At 36.8% G+C, this 18,265-nt stretch overlaps 1 protein-coding gene across 1 annotated transcript in view; it reads right to left on the bottom strand.

Annotated features, from left to right (window-relative positions):
* Window positions 1-5,797: 5,797 nt before the first annotated feature.
* The window catches only part of nAChRbeta1 (nicotinic acetylcholine receptor beta1), a 296,902-nt gene continuing 284,434 nt past the window's right edge, over window positions 5,798-18,265 (bottom strand). The window contains exons 8-12 of the mRNA XM_068355738.1: window positions 12,555-12,730; window positions 10,728-10,849; window positions 10,088-10,200; window positions 9,303-9,422; window positions 5,798-8,705 (exon numbers count right to left, since the gene is read on the bottom strand). Coding sequence (XP_068211839.1) covers window positions 8,541-8,705; window positions 9,303-9,422; window positions 10,088-10,200; window positions 10,728-10,849; window positions 12,555-12,730 — 696 coding nt within the window. The 3' untranslated portion in view covers window positions 5,798-8,540. The remainder of the gene's footprint in view (window positions 8,706-9,302; window positions 9,423-10,087; window positions 10,201-10,727; window positions 10,850-12,554; window positions 12,731-18,265) is intronic.

Below are 18,265 nucleotides of genomic sequence, written 5' to 3'. Positions count from 1 at the left end.
GATTTTCCAGATAGGGTAGTAACTTAGCTAGTAATAATAATCATCATAACGATGCATTGTATTCCTATTTATTAATTTCACAATACCAGGTAATGACGTTATCAATCAAATAACTAGGAGCATAAAAACAAAGACAGTTTCTCTTAAACAGCTTTTATTGCTTAAAACAACGTAGTTATTTTACGCTATACAAAATTCTTGATCTCCTACGCCCCTAGATGGTGCCTATAGCGGGAGCGCCAAGTATGCCCCGTGACGGTCGCACAAGCCGGAGTGATTTTTTTTTTTTTTTTTTTTTTTTTTAAATCCTGCCCGTACTGTAAGGTTTGGGGATGTGCCTTACAGTCAAGGCAGGAAGGCTGGGTTTCAGCTACTTTGCAACAGCCACTTTCCTTGGAGCACTGTCACCAGTCGGGAAAGTGGCCGATGAATGAAAAATCCGAATTCCTCCAGTCCAGTTCCCTGTCGCAGAGCAAGTTGTCTGGTGTGCACCCAATTGCTACATTCAGGCGGTACCATAACAACTTTTGGATTGCCCGCGCGGTTGACTGCAGGAATCCGGCACATTTGCTGCTACGGGTCCAGGAAGCACGTATATACTCCATTTAAACCTGTGCATCGGGACCACTGGCTTGGGAGAAATAGGAAATATTTGAGCACTGAGGTTCCATCACGTAGCTTACTTGATGTACAGAGATAGCCATATTTTTTTCATTTCTTTATGATATCATATAGTATATATCAAAGCCCACTATTTTCATGCGCTCTACAGTAAGAAACAAGTTAAATAAATATTGAGTTCAATCAAACAAAATCAAGATTATCCTCATGGATGAAAATGTTGAAAACTGCAATTCTGTTCACTGTTAATTGCTTTGACTCTCCCTTTTTTGTAGCTCTGTGTTGTAAACAAACTTAACAGTGTGGCACCAGAGGTTGTCTATTGCGTCCATAAAGCTTCAACAAAGGAAAAATTATGCCTGCCTAAATACTGCAATGCCAGCCCCGTGAAGGGGTCTTATGCCAGGGAAGAAGTAATGCTTTCTGAGTGAGGACATGCTCATTTATATGATGCAGACTCATTCTGATGGGAAAAGATGTGGGGTGTGTAGGGGAGTACTGTATAGACGAAGAGGTGAGATGGCAGGGTGTATGGGAGAACTGTTTAGTCACAGAAAATGTCTCATTAGAGAAGCACAAGTATTTTAACATTTAATGATGAATTCGCTACTCTTTTTTTCATAGCTGGACAGCAAAATAATAACCTAAAAAATCTAAAATCAAATGTTGCTCTCGGTGGAAGCTGAAATAATGTTAAACTCAGCAGCATTTAAGAAAATTTTAATTTGCAAATTAGAATTATTGGATTAACGGGAGCAAAATGGTTGACCTAACAATAAATCTGGGCCACTCGTGAGATCAGCTCTCGTGTATTTGCTCATCAAACAGAGTAACAAGACGAAATACGCATATTAAGATACTACAGTATAATGTCTTGAAATGTATAGCTTTCTATTATAGTAAACTCTTTTATGTACTTTTCTTAACTTTTTCACGCATGAAATTTCATTGCATTTCTATCTTTACTGACCCTAAATGACTACCAGGAAAAACCAAAGTTTAAAAACCATGGCAAGATGAAATGAAGAATGAGATATCCAAGGATTTGAGCTATACAAACGTTCTGGATCTATATATATATATATATATATATATATATATATATATATATATATATATATATATATATATATATATATATATATATGTGTGTGTGTGTGTGTGTGTGTGCATATATATATATATATATATATATATATATATGTGTGTGTGTGTGTGTGTATATATATACGCACAAATATATATATATATATATATATATATATATATATATATATATATATATATATATATATATATATATATATATATATATATGATGTTCTCAGGAGTTGTGTAAGTACCTGATTACAAAATAATCTAAATTTTCATTACAGTTGAGAATGAAATTCAAATGGACATTCTATTAAAAGCTTTCCTTACTCGTTAAATTCCAACCCCCGGCAAATGAAACTGAAAAAAATTTTCAATAGTAAATCTATTCAGGGCAGAAGAGCTTTCGATATTTGATTACAAGAAACAGAGGAAATGCAGTACTGAAAATTCTAGATTTAATATAGCCCCATCTATCTGAATAAAGTTTTTAATGGTTCCATCACTGTATTTAGATAAAACTATATAATAAAAATTACATACAATTTAATAATTGCTCATGATTAACTAAATTCAAATTAAGAAAGCATAGAACCACGAAGGCCTTCCTTTATTCTGAGAATGACCAAAGTTCAGTGGATGAAATATTTGAAAATGTAAAATTTATGATGTAAAGACTTGACAAATGGAAAGCATTTCGAGTCATAAAAATGAACGTTAGAATGTCTTTTGCAAAGCAAGCAGATTAAAGCAGGAGACAAGACGTTTAGATGTTCTTACACTTTATGGACATCACTGATCAGTTGCATTTAATTTGACAGAGAAAGTCACCTGCAATAGCTATTGTTTATTGCCCGTCATTCAATTTGGTGAGGCATTTTCTTGAGAGAGTCTATTTTAAGCACGAAAGAGGAAACTTAAGATTACTGTATCATTAAGGATGGAGAATACTTTTGAGAGATGTTCAGTTGAGAAATACAGCAGCGGTAAGTGCTGCCAATCTTCTCAAAGTAAAGTCGAAAGGGACGGTGTGTAAAAACGTGATTGTGACCTCACAGAAATGTCAAAACAGTGGAGAATGAGTCAACATCTCCTGTCCGTGAGCAACGCAAAACCAGATATTTTCAGGTCATATGTGAGATATAGTAGGATGTTTTAGCATTAAAACATTTTTAGGGACATGTTAACTGAGTCTTGGAAAAAAAAATCACTCAACACTTTCAAATCTCAGACTTGGTTTAAACAACTGAAAACAACACAACAAATCAAAATATCACCATTTATATATTTCAGATGTTTAAGCATGTAATCATAATAGAAAAGGAATAAGAGAACCATCAATATAAGATAGTTTAAAAAATAACTTTATGGCTGATGAAAGACACAGATCTTTTTGCAAATGAACACAATGATCTCAGAATAATGAATATGATTGTCACCCACTGATATTGCATAGAACAGAATCTTGTATAATTCAGAAACATTTCAGACTGAAAGGAAAATTATTTTTATCTCATTGTATTTTCTGCTTACTGGGAGAGAAGCAAGAAGAGATATAATGTTCGCTAAACTTTAATAAATCCAGATCCTTCTAATCCTTCATAGAAATTTACGCACTAAAACGAAAAAAGAAAGCTACATGAACATTAATGATATAAAATTCACCAAAAGAAAATTGTTAATATTTCAGAAACTTGAATTTCATATACAGAACATTTTGTGACCTATGGTAACGTATACAGCTAACAGAACAGGCGTTTATAGTAGATGTTATATTATGACCTACAACAAAAAGTGTATCTATCACAAGGTATCATATGCAAGAGGGACTTGTTTCATTTGCTTAATTGAGAATGAGTAACTGTCAATTGTCTATGTCTGACAATACATCACTCACAACTTCTCCATGTGTTATTATGGCAGATATGTGCATTGGTGCATCAATTGAGTTACTACATTAAGGACACATCTGCATATGACACACTGTCGCACATTAGACCTTCCATGTCTTGTCAGTTAAGTGATACCATCATGTGGATATTTGTTTTGATACCTGAATCCAAATGATTTATTCTTTCGATACATAACTGAACTCCACTAAACAATGTTTATTATCATAACATTGATTTTTTTTTCATCAGGGCTGACACTTGATTCAACAAACAGTAGTTACAGATAGTAAGCAGATGAATATATCAATGTATCGTAATACAATGCCAGATATTTGCTTTTATTACATGACCAGCTCGTGAATTGTTAACACTGATGTTGAAGAAACATTTGATTCTCCAAAAATGTTGTAACACACAAAAATTACATTTTTTTGTGTTTGTTATATCAAAATTTCTGCCTTAAAAACCAGCATTGTGTCTCTTACAGGAATGAAATATCTATTGATAAATATCTACTATAGATAAGAGGTTCAGTTCAGTGTAGAATCATCCCAAGTTAGATGAAAACCATATGACAAGAACCCTGGAAGATGCCATGTGGATGTCAAGACAGATCATTCATGATGGATAAACAAAACAGAAAATGAGGAGAATTATGATTAACCGTTTATAAAGTAAAAGGAAATGTTGTGTTGAATATGTTTAGTATGAATTCACCGCAGATCTCAATAGAATAAAATGTATCAAACTAAATTTCCTTAATGACTAATTCTTAAGTGATTCTAAAAGAATACAGAACCGCATATAGCATCAAAGAAAACTCTGAGCGTTCTCCTTGCGAGAAAAATGATACACGTATGGGAACTAAACATAGCCCAAACTGATATTAGTCAATCCACTACATTATCTAAAGTTAGTTTTTTTTCCAGATAGGTAGTCCTAACAAACGAATACACTAGATAACAAATCTATTCCTAAATTATAAAGCTTTTTAGCATTTACAGCGTACGTGGCGTGAAGTATGTAAATTACAGTCATAGAAAACTAACTCTAGCTTGGCAAAAGTTTTATTTATCAAACTTCAATTTGGAATGTAATCAGAATACTAAGTCGCATCCTGGAAAAATCGTCATGCTTTTCCTCATATTCATTCTATATGTGAAGTATTCCTTCCATGGGCAAGGTAGACAGATTGTGTCGTAACAAAAGTTGAGATGCCACTGCCTGGAGTGATTCTCCTGTGACAAGACATACTCCAGATATATGGGGCGTCTTCCAGCCGGTGTACGTGTGAATATTCAGTTCCGAATTGCAAGGCCAAATTGACAAAATTCTCAAGTTAGAATCAGCTTTCTATTTACAAAAGAAAATCAATTCATGAATGAAAACAGATGAAAATAATTGACACAATAAATATTTGGCTTTAGGAGAACTTCATTATTAGTGTTTTTTTTTTAAAGACTTTCATTCTTCTTTTTACGGGACATCCCTTTAATTCCTATAACTTTAATTATCCTCTACATAACGTCATTTTTTTTCTTCGTGTATTTTCCTTTAGCCTAGTAAGCAATATTCATTTACCTCATCTACAGTATCAAAATAGTGGCGTTCTGGAAATCACATACTTGCGCACTAGAAACCCCGCAAGATATCTTGGGTGAACTGGAACAATAGTTAATAAAAACTGGGAAGTAATCGACTATCCATATTCAAGGTAACTGTGACAGTATTTCATCAAGGTGGTGGTGAGTCTTGTTGTTACATACCATAATTTACATGTATATGCACATATGTATATTTATATATACATGTGTATACAATATCTATATATATAAATATATCTAATATACACACTGACATAGCTTTCCATATGATTTTTTTTTTCATGAAACCTCACATTGCATAAACAGAGTAAAAATGCCGGTCAAGAAAGATGCCTTCGTTGACCTAGAGTCCTTTTCAAAATGATAGGCTATAATACATCCAATTCATACAATTGACCATGATCTAAGAACTTGCCTTTTCTTCGGCAAAAACGTTCTCATCACAAGCAAACAAAGAAACGACACACACAACAAAGAAGGAGCTTACACAGTACACCAGCTCAATTATTGATATTACTTTGAGTCTCACAACAAACCAAAATGGCAAACAGGCATGAAAAATGATTTACTCACTCTTGGTAAGAAGGATTTCATTTTGATTTTTATTATTAGTATGGTACACCAGGCTGATATTTTCTCTGTTCACTCACCTTGAAGTTCAAAGATTATAAATGATACAGCTGTTAGGTGTTGTGTTTACTAATTCAGGAAGTCACGTGAGTTCCATCCAAGGATAATCAAACAATGCAAACACGCGGATTCTATCCAAGGATAATAAGACAATTGCAAGGTCACGTGAATTCTATCCAAAGACAAGACAATGCATCCTGTCATTCTAAAGGAAAACAAAAAGAACCACAGAATTCTTCCAAAATAAATACTACAACTAAATCATACTGTGTAAAGTCATTTTTCTACAGTTGAAATGAAATAAGAAGCGCTTGTGTTTCTTAGCAGTTAAAGGTACCGTGGCATTGTTAGGAAAAACCAGTACCCGTAACCTGTTTAGTACCATTAAAACTAGCCGTGAAACTTCCACAAGGCGTTACATTAATCAACAAAAAATAAACAAGTAACTGAAGTACAGTCATTCCTAAAAGTCAGGCTCACATTCAATACCATGTCCAGAGCAGAAGGTGGCTCTCCAAGGAAAGATCAAAGCAATCAGACATTTATGACTCTAAGCAATGACCTAAGCAATTCAGTATTAACATGTTAGATCACTCGATTCATTACCCAGAAAGCCAGATACTGCAGTGGCTGTGATAGATACACGTGCTTAACGTCTGAAAGTGACTGTACAAATAAAGCATTACAAAACTGTCACACTGTATGTATATATATCTTTATATATTTGTATATGTATATGATTTCTGAAAATACAACTGGATTAAAAGTCTATTGAACTTAAAATTGACACATTTTTAAAGATACCATTGCAATGATACAATGCTTAGTATTGTCTCTTTTTTTTTTCTAAAAATATTTGTCAATTCCACTGGGAATACAGATTGAAGCGTGAAGCTAGCTCCTGGGGAGCAGGTAATGCTAGGAAACATTCTATTACTGATATTAATGATAATAATAATAATAATAAAGATAATAATAGCAATAAAATTTCTAGTAACAACAATGATAACAATGACAATGAAATATCTATAATTTTCATTATTACCTGCAAGAATAATAATACTAATGATAATAATAATAGCGAATTTCAGACAAAACCAAATGCACCTCTTAAGTGTGAGCAATAGATTTGTTTAGATAAAAATAAGCAAATAAGTAAAGAACTATTGCCCTTTGAAATGATGGAAAACTCAAAGGCCTGAAAAACTCACCTAAGTCAGGCGAGTGACAGAACCTCACTTTGGAACCCAGGTGAGCCATTATCATGGTTACCAAGGGCCACTTTATTTTTTTTTTCAAGACAGTCTTAAGTGCATTACTAATAACATTTTGAGCATAAATCTCAAACCTCTCTCTCTTTATTTTTTCTCCAAAATTTACATACAAATTTACTTAATATCTATTTATATATGTAAACATATGAAACATTTCTCTAAGTTCGCACCTAGGAAAACTACAAATATCATCTAGCCCTCCTCCTGATTGTTCTCATCCGCACGCAGTGATGATCTTCTTCTCTTTGCGTGGCGTCCTCGAAGGCTGCAAGCAGGACCTTCCGCCACGTTCAAGCATAGTGACTAAGATCATGAATTTCACTTTTCTCGTGAACTCATCAATCAGACATACTTTAGTACAATTTAAATTTTCAGATTGTGCTCGGGTCTCCGAAACACAAACTAGCACTCGCACACACTCTGGGGAAACACCTATCGTGTAGTATATAGTCATATAATGTAATGTACTTCATCATTCAAACTCTTCTGTATTTGTTTTCCAAAGGTAAACACTCACAGCACGCAGGGTAACATACATTCATTCAGGAGTTTCAGTGTTGGTGTTGTTTATTTCCTTCCTTCCTTTCTTTCTTGAGCACGATGCCAGATATACAGAACTTTGGGAAACAGAGGTTTCTGCACAACGAATCGAAAAAAAAAAAACAATCCCACTGGGATATATCTAATCATCTCACCACTTTTCTCATTTTGACTCTGAAATGTTCAGCGTATTGTCGAGGGTTTTGTCGATCCTCAGACAGGTTATTTTCCTATATGGAGTAATACATCGGCAAAGTGGTTTAATTTTATTCCTCCAGAAGTTTGTGAGCATTTCCAGTCGGTTATTTTCACCAACATCAAAAGTTTGGGTATGACTTGAAAGGACGAACCATCCGCGTTGGCAGATGGATCCCTGATACTGGATACTGCCACGCAAGAATGGTTGACACCTTGACGTATATAATAGTCCAGCATGTGCACTCCAATGCGATCACCTATAATACTGAAAAACACAACCAAAAGCACAATATATATCATTGGCACCATATTAGGAGTACTTTGAACTTTTACTTTAGTCTTTTTTATGTATTTAAATACTATAGTGCTGTGTCAGTATCCTTCTCCTTAAAGGTTATCACAAGCTCAATCTTCCAGTCTTCACTTAAGAAGAGGTTCTTTCCAGATCTGTCTCGTGGTTAGAGAAGGAAAACAGACAATGAAAATTCAAGGAAAAAATTGGTTGCGAAGAAGACTGGAAAGAAAGAAGATGACTTGCAGGATACTGTAGCGATTGAAAACGTTTTCTCCTTTATCTTAACGTTTTATTCTTTTGTCTCAGCATGTAAAAACACTTGCTTCTTTTGTTTTTTCTTCTCGCATTTTACATTATACACATAACTGCCAGTATAATAACAGCCTCTCGCCCTTCACTTCCCTCTATATGTGTCAATGATCTTGTCTTGATCAACATATTCAAATATGTGTGGTGCATCCATCAGAATACCGATAGTGCCAGCGGTTGTGATAAGAAAGAAAATATACAATTGCAACCGATCAATAACCATGGCAACGTACTTCCAGTCTTCACGGATCTGTAAATGACAAAAATATAGGCATAAATAGAAGCAAAGATTAATTTGATTCCATTAATGAGTGAAACTGATAATATTCAAAATACAAATTCTATTGACAACTTACTTTTAAGAATGTTTTGTTCTTTATCAATTTAAGTTCAAAGCTATTAAAATGAACTGCAAAATATAATTTTATTCTCTATTTTCTTTTACCTTTACTTAGTCAGAGCTATAAAACTGACAGTTAAAAGAAACAAACTTTACTTTACATAATCTATAATTTCGAGAAATGATGAAACTTCTGCGGAGATTATTTTCATTACTGTTAATGCTAACCCTTTGACGATACATTTGTATGACTTTGGACTGGCAGCATTAAGAACTTTTAGAGAAATGATGAAACTGTTGTAATCATTATTTTCATTACTGCCAATGCTAAGCTCTTAACAATACATTTGTATGATATTGGACTGGCAATACCCACTAAGAACTTTTAGAGAAATGGTGAAACTGTTGTAATCATTATTTTCATTACTGGCAACGCAAGGCTTTTGACAATACATTTCCCTGGCAATGTACTGGCAATACTCGCTAAGAACTAAGATGAGATCTCACCTGGATGTACTCATCTTCATTTCGTAGATGCTCAGCGATGAATTCAACAGCCTCGGTTGCCTTGAAGGCTTCTGGAGTCATGAAGAGGGAGTCTGAACTCTCGGATTCTCTACGAGGCATCTGCAAAAGTGGAGACTTCTCCGTTATGATAACAGCCGTTATTATTATTATTATCTATTATTATTATTATTATTATTATTATTATTATTATTATTATTATTATTTTCGTCAATTGCATCAGATATATTAAACATTACGCGAAAATTTATCCTAAGTTTATGAGTCAGTCAGCGGAGAGTGGACAAATAATTATAATCAACATGTTAGGATGTTACTTTTTCAAAAGAAATAAGTAAAATATATCAAAAGTATTTCACAGGATATATAAAGATATGTCAGGGTATAAACAAGACATTTGTTTTTTAACTTTTATCTAATATCTCAAGAAGTTCTACGTCATTAAGTTAAAGCAGTAATTTGGCAAGGCGATCACTTAAATGCTTTTCCCCAACTGTTCCAGGAATAATCTTTTTATATACAATAAGATAGTCTTAGGAATAAAGCAATAGGTTCCTATAGTATCAAATCCTATGTAAAAAAAAAAATAGAATAAAAATACCGAGAGTGATCCAACTCTTATGCATCATGTTTTTAGCAAAGTGAAATACAAAATATTGAATGATTTTCAGCGAATCATAGAATGCCAGAAAACCTCTATTTTTGTGTTTAAGTGATAACGCCTTAACAATACAAGAATTTTTTTGGATAATAAGAACTGTTCATACCTCTCTGTTGATTTTACAATTAGGATGATGAAGGGTTGAGAGTTCCATGTGTTCTATCTTGCTGGTGTTCTTTTCCAGTTCCGGCGATCCGAAGTGGTGGTGAGGTACGCCAGCTGTGATAGGGATATGAAGAGTGTTTGGCAATGTGGTAGGGACCTGTGGATCTCCAGCTGCTGCAACGCCAAACAACCAAAGCAAAATGCTATCCTCACTCGGTATTGCAATACATTCATTATTTCTTACAATAAGACCCTACAAGAACTGCCCTGAGGCTGCGTGATTACTTTAACCCTTTGAAGGGACAAACATTCAATAGTTACTACAAGGCCTACTCCTATATTGGGCCTTTAGCTTCTTTTTTTAAGTAGAAAAGCATTTAGGAAGATGTGTTAGTGCACCAATAAGCAGTGTTTTAAGACATTTACTGGGCAGACTGAAAGAAGGGCTCAAGGGATTACACATAAATACAAAGAAGGAAGCTCTCAAAGCTGCAGGTGAAGACTACAGTGACATGAGTAATATTCGTCAGGGTTGATTGTGAAGAGACTTTTCAAAGTTATTCTTTTAAAGAGAAGTTAGCAACGAGTTTAGATTTAGCATTCTATGATGGTTTAATTGAGGTTGACTGAAGGGAACTTACCAGGGCGCTCGTTCATCCAATGTAGCCGGGTCTTCCTAGGCCTCTTCATGAACAGCATGATGGGAAGATATTTGAGGAATGCCAGCCTTATCCAGCTTGGCATTCGATGCGTACGAGGACCTCTGTAAATAGGTGATGGGTGGTTTAAACTGCACATAAAAGGCTAATTTTCAGTGGTCGGTAATTGCCACTGTTACGTGGTGCCATAAAAAAATGTGAAGAGGGATGCTGTGAACACCTCGCCACTAAAAAATTGGCCCGTGTGTGGGGAAGGGAAATAATTGGATGGCTTGGCCAAAGAAGATATAGATGAATGGATTAACACATGAATAGATAAGGCGACTTTATAGCTTAACTAAAGAAGAGATAAATGGATAAATTAAACCATGAATAGATAAGGTGACTTTGTAGCTTAACTAAAGAAGAGATAAATGGATAAATTAAACCATGAATAGATAAGGCGACTTTGTACCTTAACTAAAGAAGAGATAAATGAATGAATTAAACCATGAATAGATAAGGTGACTTTGTACCTTAACTAAAGAAGAGATAAATGAATGAATTAAACCATGAATAGATAAGGTGACTTTGTAGCTTAACTAAACAAGAGATAAATGAATGAATTAAACCATGAATAGATAAGGTGACTTTATAGATTAACTAAAGAAGAGATAAATGAATGGATTAAGCAATGAGAAGAGGAAATTATTAAATACCTTAAATAAGGAGCAAAAAGGGTAACAATATAGTGAAACTTAACAATACGATGAATGAATGTCTTAACAATTGAATATATATATATATATATATATATATATATATATATATATATATATATATATATATATATATATCTATATCTATACATATATATATATATATATATATATATACTTACATATATATATATATATATATATATATATATATATATACTTACATATATATATATATATATATATATATATATATATATATATATACTTACACACACACATATATATATATATATATATATATATATATATATATATATATACTTACATATATATATATATATTTAAATTGCATAATAACGAATGAATGACTACCAGAAAGGCCTATGACTTGACGAGTATGAAAGATAAAATTTAAGGATTCATTGAGACGGTGAAAGGAACGACTTGATTCATTTAGAATTCAAAGAATATTTGAAAATTATGCTCAAATATATAATTAGCAAAGTTGATATGGAATAATTGAAAATAAAATTCAAAGCTAACAAGATTACACCCATGAAAGTATTCAATTATTCTCAAGTAAATAACAGAGTATTATGTTTGCGACAGCAGGTATTTAAATCAAATAATATCATATGTCAGTTATATACAATTATGATATTAGCGAAAGAGATAGTAAGAAAAATAGACCAACATTCTAATCAGATTTGATATTACATCAAAATATTTATGATGCAAAATTTAAAATACCATTAGAAATATTTTAAGTTACATATTGACAATTCAAACAAATTTTTTTTTTTTTTTTTTTACGCAAACTGACAAGGTAGATATAATGTATATGGTTTTAATAGTATTATAAACAAGCCAAGCACTTGAGATTTAATAAGAGAATTAAAGTCTATTGAGCACAATATGGTAAAAAATCTATGCACTACAGTAACTGTATTCAAGCCCAGCATATAAGATTTTATGCTCAAGGTAGACGTCTATGAACTACAGTATGCTACACAAGCATCACACTCAAGATTTGAATACCAGAGCTTTAAAAGCTCTGAAATTCTGCGCGGCAGCTGAGGCAAAGGTGTATTTATACTTCTAAGCAAACCTGAAATTCCAGTTGATGATAACCACAGTGACTAGGATGGACACCGTGTTCATGACGAAGGTGAAGAGCAGATACTTAGCAATCAGTGGCAGCACGAGAGATGTCGGCGGCAGGATTTTTGATACCAGCAACAAGAACACAACCAGGGAGAGCAAAATGGATATACCGAGGGTCACCTGAGGAAATTGGACAGTTTTAGTACACTTTTGAATTTTTAGTGGAGATTTTTTTCAACATCCAGTTTTTTTTTTTTTTTGTCTTTTCTTATATAATTGGAACTTTATTATTATTTCTTTGTTTTTGTTGTTATTACGCTTTTGTGTTGGATTGGTGGGTTGCTTAGAAAGATGAATCAATGAAGTTCTAAATGTAAAGGGCAAGTGATTCCTGGTGCTAAAAACATTCCAATTTTAGTCATGCTGAAAGAGCCTTACTATGACATTACTCTAGCTGTTTTCTTTTTATTGTGTAGGACAGTGTAGGTAAATATCTATAAATCTTTTGAAATTGCTAGAAAACGAATAGTCTTGAATGACGGCGTGTTCTTTTTAAAATACGTAAGATTCACTAAATGTTCCTCTTTGAATTATGTAAGTCATTAATATCTGTCACCTCATAAGATGAAATATATATTTCCAATTTCTTAATTTCTTAATCTGAAAAAAGACGCATAATTGAATATTATAAGAGAAAATAGAACAGTAGCAGAAGAACTATGAAAATATTTTGACATATCTCAAGTGACTATATCCGAAGATTAAGCTTCAGAATTCTTTAAAAAATCTTTCTGAACAACTGACTTTTACGATCTCTCTTTTCTCAACCTTTTCATTCCATATATGAAAACCTTTGCTATATTCACTTTCTCATTGATCACTTGCAAGAGTTGCAAAGTCTCTCTCTCTCTCTCTCTCTCTCTCTCTCTCTCTCTCTCTCTCTCTCTCTCTCTCTCTCTCTCTCTCTCACACATCCTTAAAATGTCATTGGTACAAGCACTCTCATATATACACGAACTATCTCCGCCTTTGCATCACTATGATCTGCCTTTCTTCTGTTCTCTACTCTTAGACACACACACATATACACATGTGTGTGTCTATAAACACATTCACGTAAAAGGAAATCTATTTTGTATTCTCAAGAAGAATGGAATGGGGCACTTTGAAAGCTCAAAATAATTTCACTTTTTCGTGAATGTGGGTATTTCATTCATTGTCATTTGCACGGATAATGTGTATTCTATAGAACATAATACGATATATATATATATATATATATATATATATATATATATATATATATATATATATATATATCGTCGTCGTCGTTGGCGCCCACTCGTGTCCGAGTATTGGGTTCTGTCGTTAGCCATCAGCCTCCTATCTATGAGGTGGGTACTTATGTCTGATGTGGCTGTTAAGTCCTAGTCTGTGGTGGAAGAGTCGCGGACAGTGTTCACAAGGGAGGGTAGGTGGTGGGCGGGGCTGTTCTAATCGCTCTCTCCTTCTCCTCCTAGCCTCCTCATTTTGTCTCCTCCTCTCCTCGAAGTCCACTGTGCCATGGTGTACTGTACTCCTCCAGGTTTTCCTGTCCCTGGCTGTTTCTTCCCACGAGAAAGGATCGATGTCAGTTAGAGCCAGGGTGCGCTTTATTGATCTTTATAGCGCATTTTTGGGGCTCCTCGTGGTCTGGTGCCCTGGGTCAGTTCTCCGAAGAATATTTTCTTTGGCAGCCTAGATGGATCCATCCTATGCACGTGTCCTATCCAGCGGAGGCGGTGGTGGATGATGGTGGCCTCCACGCTGGTCAGCGAGGCACGTTCTAAGACTTCAATGTTGGTGGTGTGGCTCTCCCAGGGGATTTTCAAGATCTGCCTCAGTTTCATTTGTTGGAAGCGTTCTAGGTTTTTAATATTGTTTCTATATAGCGTCCATGTTTCACATGCATACAGGAGCGTGGAGAGGACTACTGCCCTGAACACCATTATTTTGGTGGTCATTGTCAGTGCGTGGTTGTTAAATATGCGGCAGTTGAGTCGGCCAAAGGCGGAGTGGGCTGCCCTGATCCTGTTCTCCACATCCTTTTTGCTTGTGGGAGCTGATGTTAGGATGCTCCCTAGGTAGGAGAACTGGTCCACCTATTCTAACGGTTGGTCATTCACTGTGGTATTGAAGTTTGGGAGCATCAGTCCTGGTGGATGTTGGACGAGGGTCTTGGTTTTATCTGTGTTGACTTGCATCCCAAAACGTTCGTAGGCAGAGTTGTATGCATCAGCTAACGACTGCAGGTCCTCTGCCGTCTGACCTGGGGTGGCATTGTCGTCAGCATACTGCAGTTCTCGCACTGCACACAAGGTGGTCTTGGTTCTGGCGCGGAGTCTGGCGAGGATGAAAGCGCCTCCAACCATGCGGAAACGTAGGTCGACTGAGGGTGTGTCTGGGGGAATCTCGTTGAGCATTGCTGCGGTGTATAACGAGAAACACGTTGGGGCCAGAACACAGCCCTGCTTCAGGCCGCCGTTGATGGGGAATGGGTCTGAAAGAGAGTTCTGGTGGCAGACTCTCCCAACCATTCCGTCATGGAGGGCACGCGCCAGCTTGACAAAATCGGGTGGGCAGCCATATCTTTTGAGGACAGCCCACATGGCAGGTCGAGGTACTTTGTCGAAGGCCTTTTTCAAATCCCAGAAGATGAACATTATGGGCTGTTGTTGTTCGAGGCTCTTCTCTTGTAGTTGTCGCGCACAGAAGATCATGTCTATGGTCCCGCGGGAAGGTCGAAAGCCGCACTGGGACTCTGGCAAGACGTCTTCTGCGAGAATATGGAGGCGGTCAAGGAGAATCCGAGCGAAAATCTTACTCGCGATGCTTAGTAGTGATATTCCCCGGTAGTTGTTACAGTTCTCCCTGTCTCCCTTCTTGAAGATGGTAACGATGTTTGCATCGCGGAAGTCACTGGGGACGGTCTTGGTCTCCCATATTTTCAGTATAAGGAGCATCAAACGGTTCCTCAAACCGGGGCCACCGTGAGTGAGGAGCTCCAACGGGATGTTGTCTGGCCCTGGGGCTTTGCCGGGCTTCATGCGCTGCAGGGCCTTGTTGAAGTCATGGATGGAGGGTGGTAGTGCCATCCAGTGACGGACGGGATGCTGCAGGGTCATTCGTAGGAGATCGTCTGGGGTGTCTGCTTGGTCATTGAGGAGGTTCTCAAAGTGATACCTCCACCTGGCCAGGATGCCCTCGCTGTCGGTGATGGTCGTGGCCCCATCCGCGTCCTTCAGGCTGCCCACTGATGACCGTGTGGGACCGAATATTTCCTTTGTTGCTGCATAGAAGCTGCGCAGGTCACGTTGGTCAGCGAAACTCTGTATTTCTGCAGCTTTTCTTTGTCACCAGGTGTTCTGGGCTTCACGGATCCCTCTTTGGCAACCAGCTTCAGCCACCTTGTGAGAACATTTGTTAGCTGCTGTTGGTTGGTTTTCCAAAGTCAGGCGTACTTGTCGTTTTGTTTCAATGAGAAGAGAGATGGTAGCATCATTCTCATCAAACCAATCCTGCCGTTTCTTGGTGGTGTAGCCTAGTGTTTCCTCCGCGGCACGGGCCATAGCGTTTCTGAGGGTGGTCCAGTGGTGCTCAACAGTGACCTGACCCACGGGGTCTGCGAGGTGTTGTTCGCAGGCCTCCTTGTAGTTCTGTGCCACCTGTGGGTTGCGGAGCTTACTACAATCAAAGCATTGGTGTGGTACGCTGTCAGGTGCCCTTCTGGGTGGTCGTAGGGTCGTCACGGAGAGTCGGGAGATGAGGAGTCTGTGGTCCGTCCAGCAGTCGTCCGCTCCGAGCATGGATCGGGTGATGCGGACGTCTCCTCGGTCTCTGGCTCTGGTCAGGACGTAGTCCAGGGTGTGCCAGTGTTTAGACCGTGGGTGTCTCCATGTGGTCTTTTGTCGTTTTGGTAACTGGAATATGGTGTTGGTTACCACAAGTTGGTGTTCTGCACACAGACCCAGTAGGAGTTGACCATTGGCATTGCAATTTCCAATGCCATGGCGGCCGATGATTCCCTCTCACAGGCGATGGTCTTTGCCTACTCGGGCATTAAAGTCGCCAAGCACAACGAGCTTGTCATTGGCGGGCACTGCCTGGATGGTGCGGCCAAGCTGGGTGTAGAAGGCAGCTTTGTCATCATCGGTTGAAGTCATAGTCGGGGCGTAGACAGAGATCAGGGTGAGGTGTCTGTCCCGCGTGATGGGGATGCGGACAGTCATCAGGCGCTCACTGATGGCCTTGGGAGCGAGGTTGTGCTGCTGCACTAGCTGGGAACGGATGGCGAAGCCATGTGTGTGTGTATATATATATATATATATATATATATATATATATATATATATATATATAGGTAGTAGGTTGGCCAGGGCACCAGCCGCCCGTTGAGATACTACTGCTAGAGAGTTATGGGGTCCTTTGACTGGCCAGATAGTACTACATTGGATCTTTCTCTCTGGTTACGGTTCTTTCTCTTTCCCTACACATACACCGAATAGTCTGGCCTATTCTTTGCAGATTCTCCTCTGTCCTTATACACCTGACAACACTGAGGTTATCAAATAATTCTTCTTTACCCAAGGGGTTAACTACTGCCCTGTAATTGTTCAGTGGTTACTTTCCTCTTGGTAAGGGTAGAAGAGACTCTATAGCTATGGTGAGCAGCTCTTCTAGGAGAAGGACACTCCAAAATCAAACCATTGTTCTCTAGTCTCGGGCAGTGCCGTAGCCTCTGTACCATGGTCTTCCACTGTCTTGGGTTAGAGTTCTCTTGCTTGAGGGTACACTCGGGTACACTATTCTATCTAATTTCCCTTCCTCTTGTTTTGTTAAAGTTTTTATAGTTTATATAGGAAATATTTATTTCAATGTTGTTACTGTTCTTAAAAATTTTTATTTTTCCTTGTTTCCTTTCCTCACTGGGCTATTTTCCCTGTTGGGGCCCCTTGGCTTATAGCATCCTGCTTCTCCAACTAGGGTTATAACTTAGGAAGTAATGATAATAAAAATAGTAATATTAATAATAATGATATATATATAAATATATATATATATATATATATATATATATATATATATATATATATATATATATATATATACATATATATATATATATATATATATATATATATATATATATATATATATCCGTCCTTTGCATACCCTCAAATAAAAGAATTTAAAACTTCCACCACTTCAATGTTTACGTAGTTTCTATCCCCTTTGGTTAAACGGGTCATCATTGATCAAAAGAGTTCTAAGGGCTATGTCCCACGAGTGCATTTCCTGGCAAATTTCAACATCTCGCCGGCCAACTTTGAAGTTTGCAGTGAATCATTTCCCTTATTGTTGCAAGATTGCAGCACCGCCTGTTCCCTAGCAGCGATGTTCAACGAAAAAGATTGTACGTCCACTTGCCATTTGATGCAAAGTTTGACTGTAAGAAGCTGAAGGATGTCTGAGATTTAGCTCTTGTCACACGGCTTCTAGTGGTGGGGTTTAATGGGGAAATGTATAGAAGTCTACCGTGCATAAAATGGAGAGTTCAACCAAAGGTAGAACATAGTAAATCAGGAAACTGACAATAAATGCCTTTTGCACATATTTCAATGTTGCTGTTTGTAAGAGAGAGAGAGAGAGAGAGAGAGAGAGAGAGAGAGAGAGAGA

This window comes from Palaemon carinicauda, chromosome 31 (genome assembly GCF_036898095.1).
Source record: "Palaemon carinicauda isolate YSFRI2023 chromosome 31, ASM3689809v2, whole genome shotgun sequence".
NCBI lineage: Eukaryota > Metazoa > Arthropoda > Malacostraca > Decapoda > Palaemonidae > Palaemon > Palaemon carinicauda.
The sequence above is the reverse complement of the archived record's forward strand: the minus strand, read 5'-3'. Positions and strand labels throughout refer to the sequence as shown.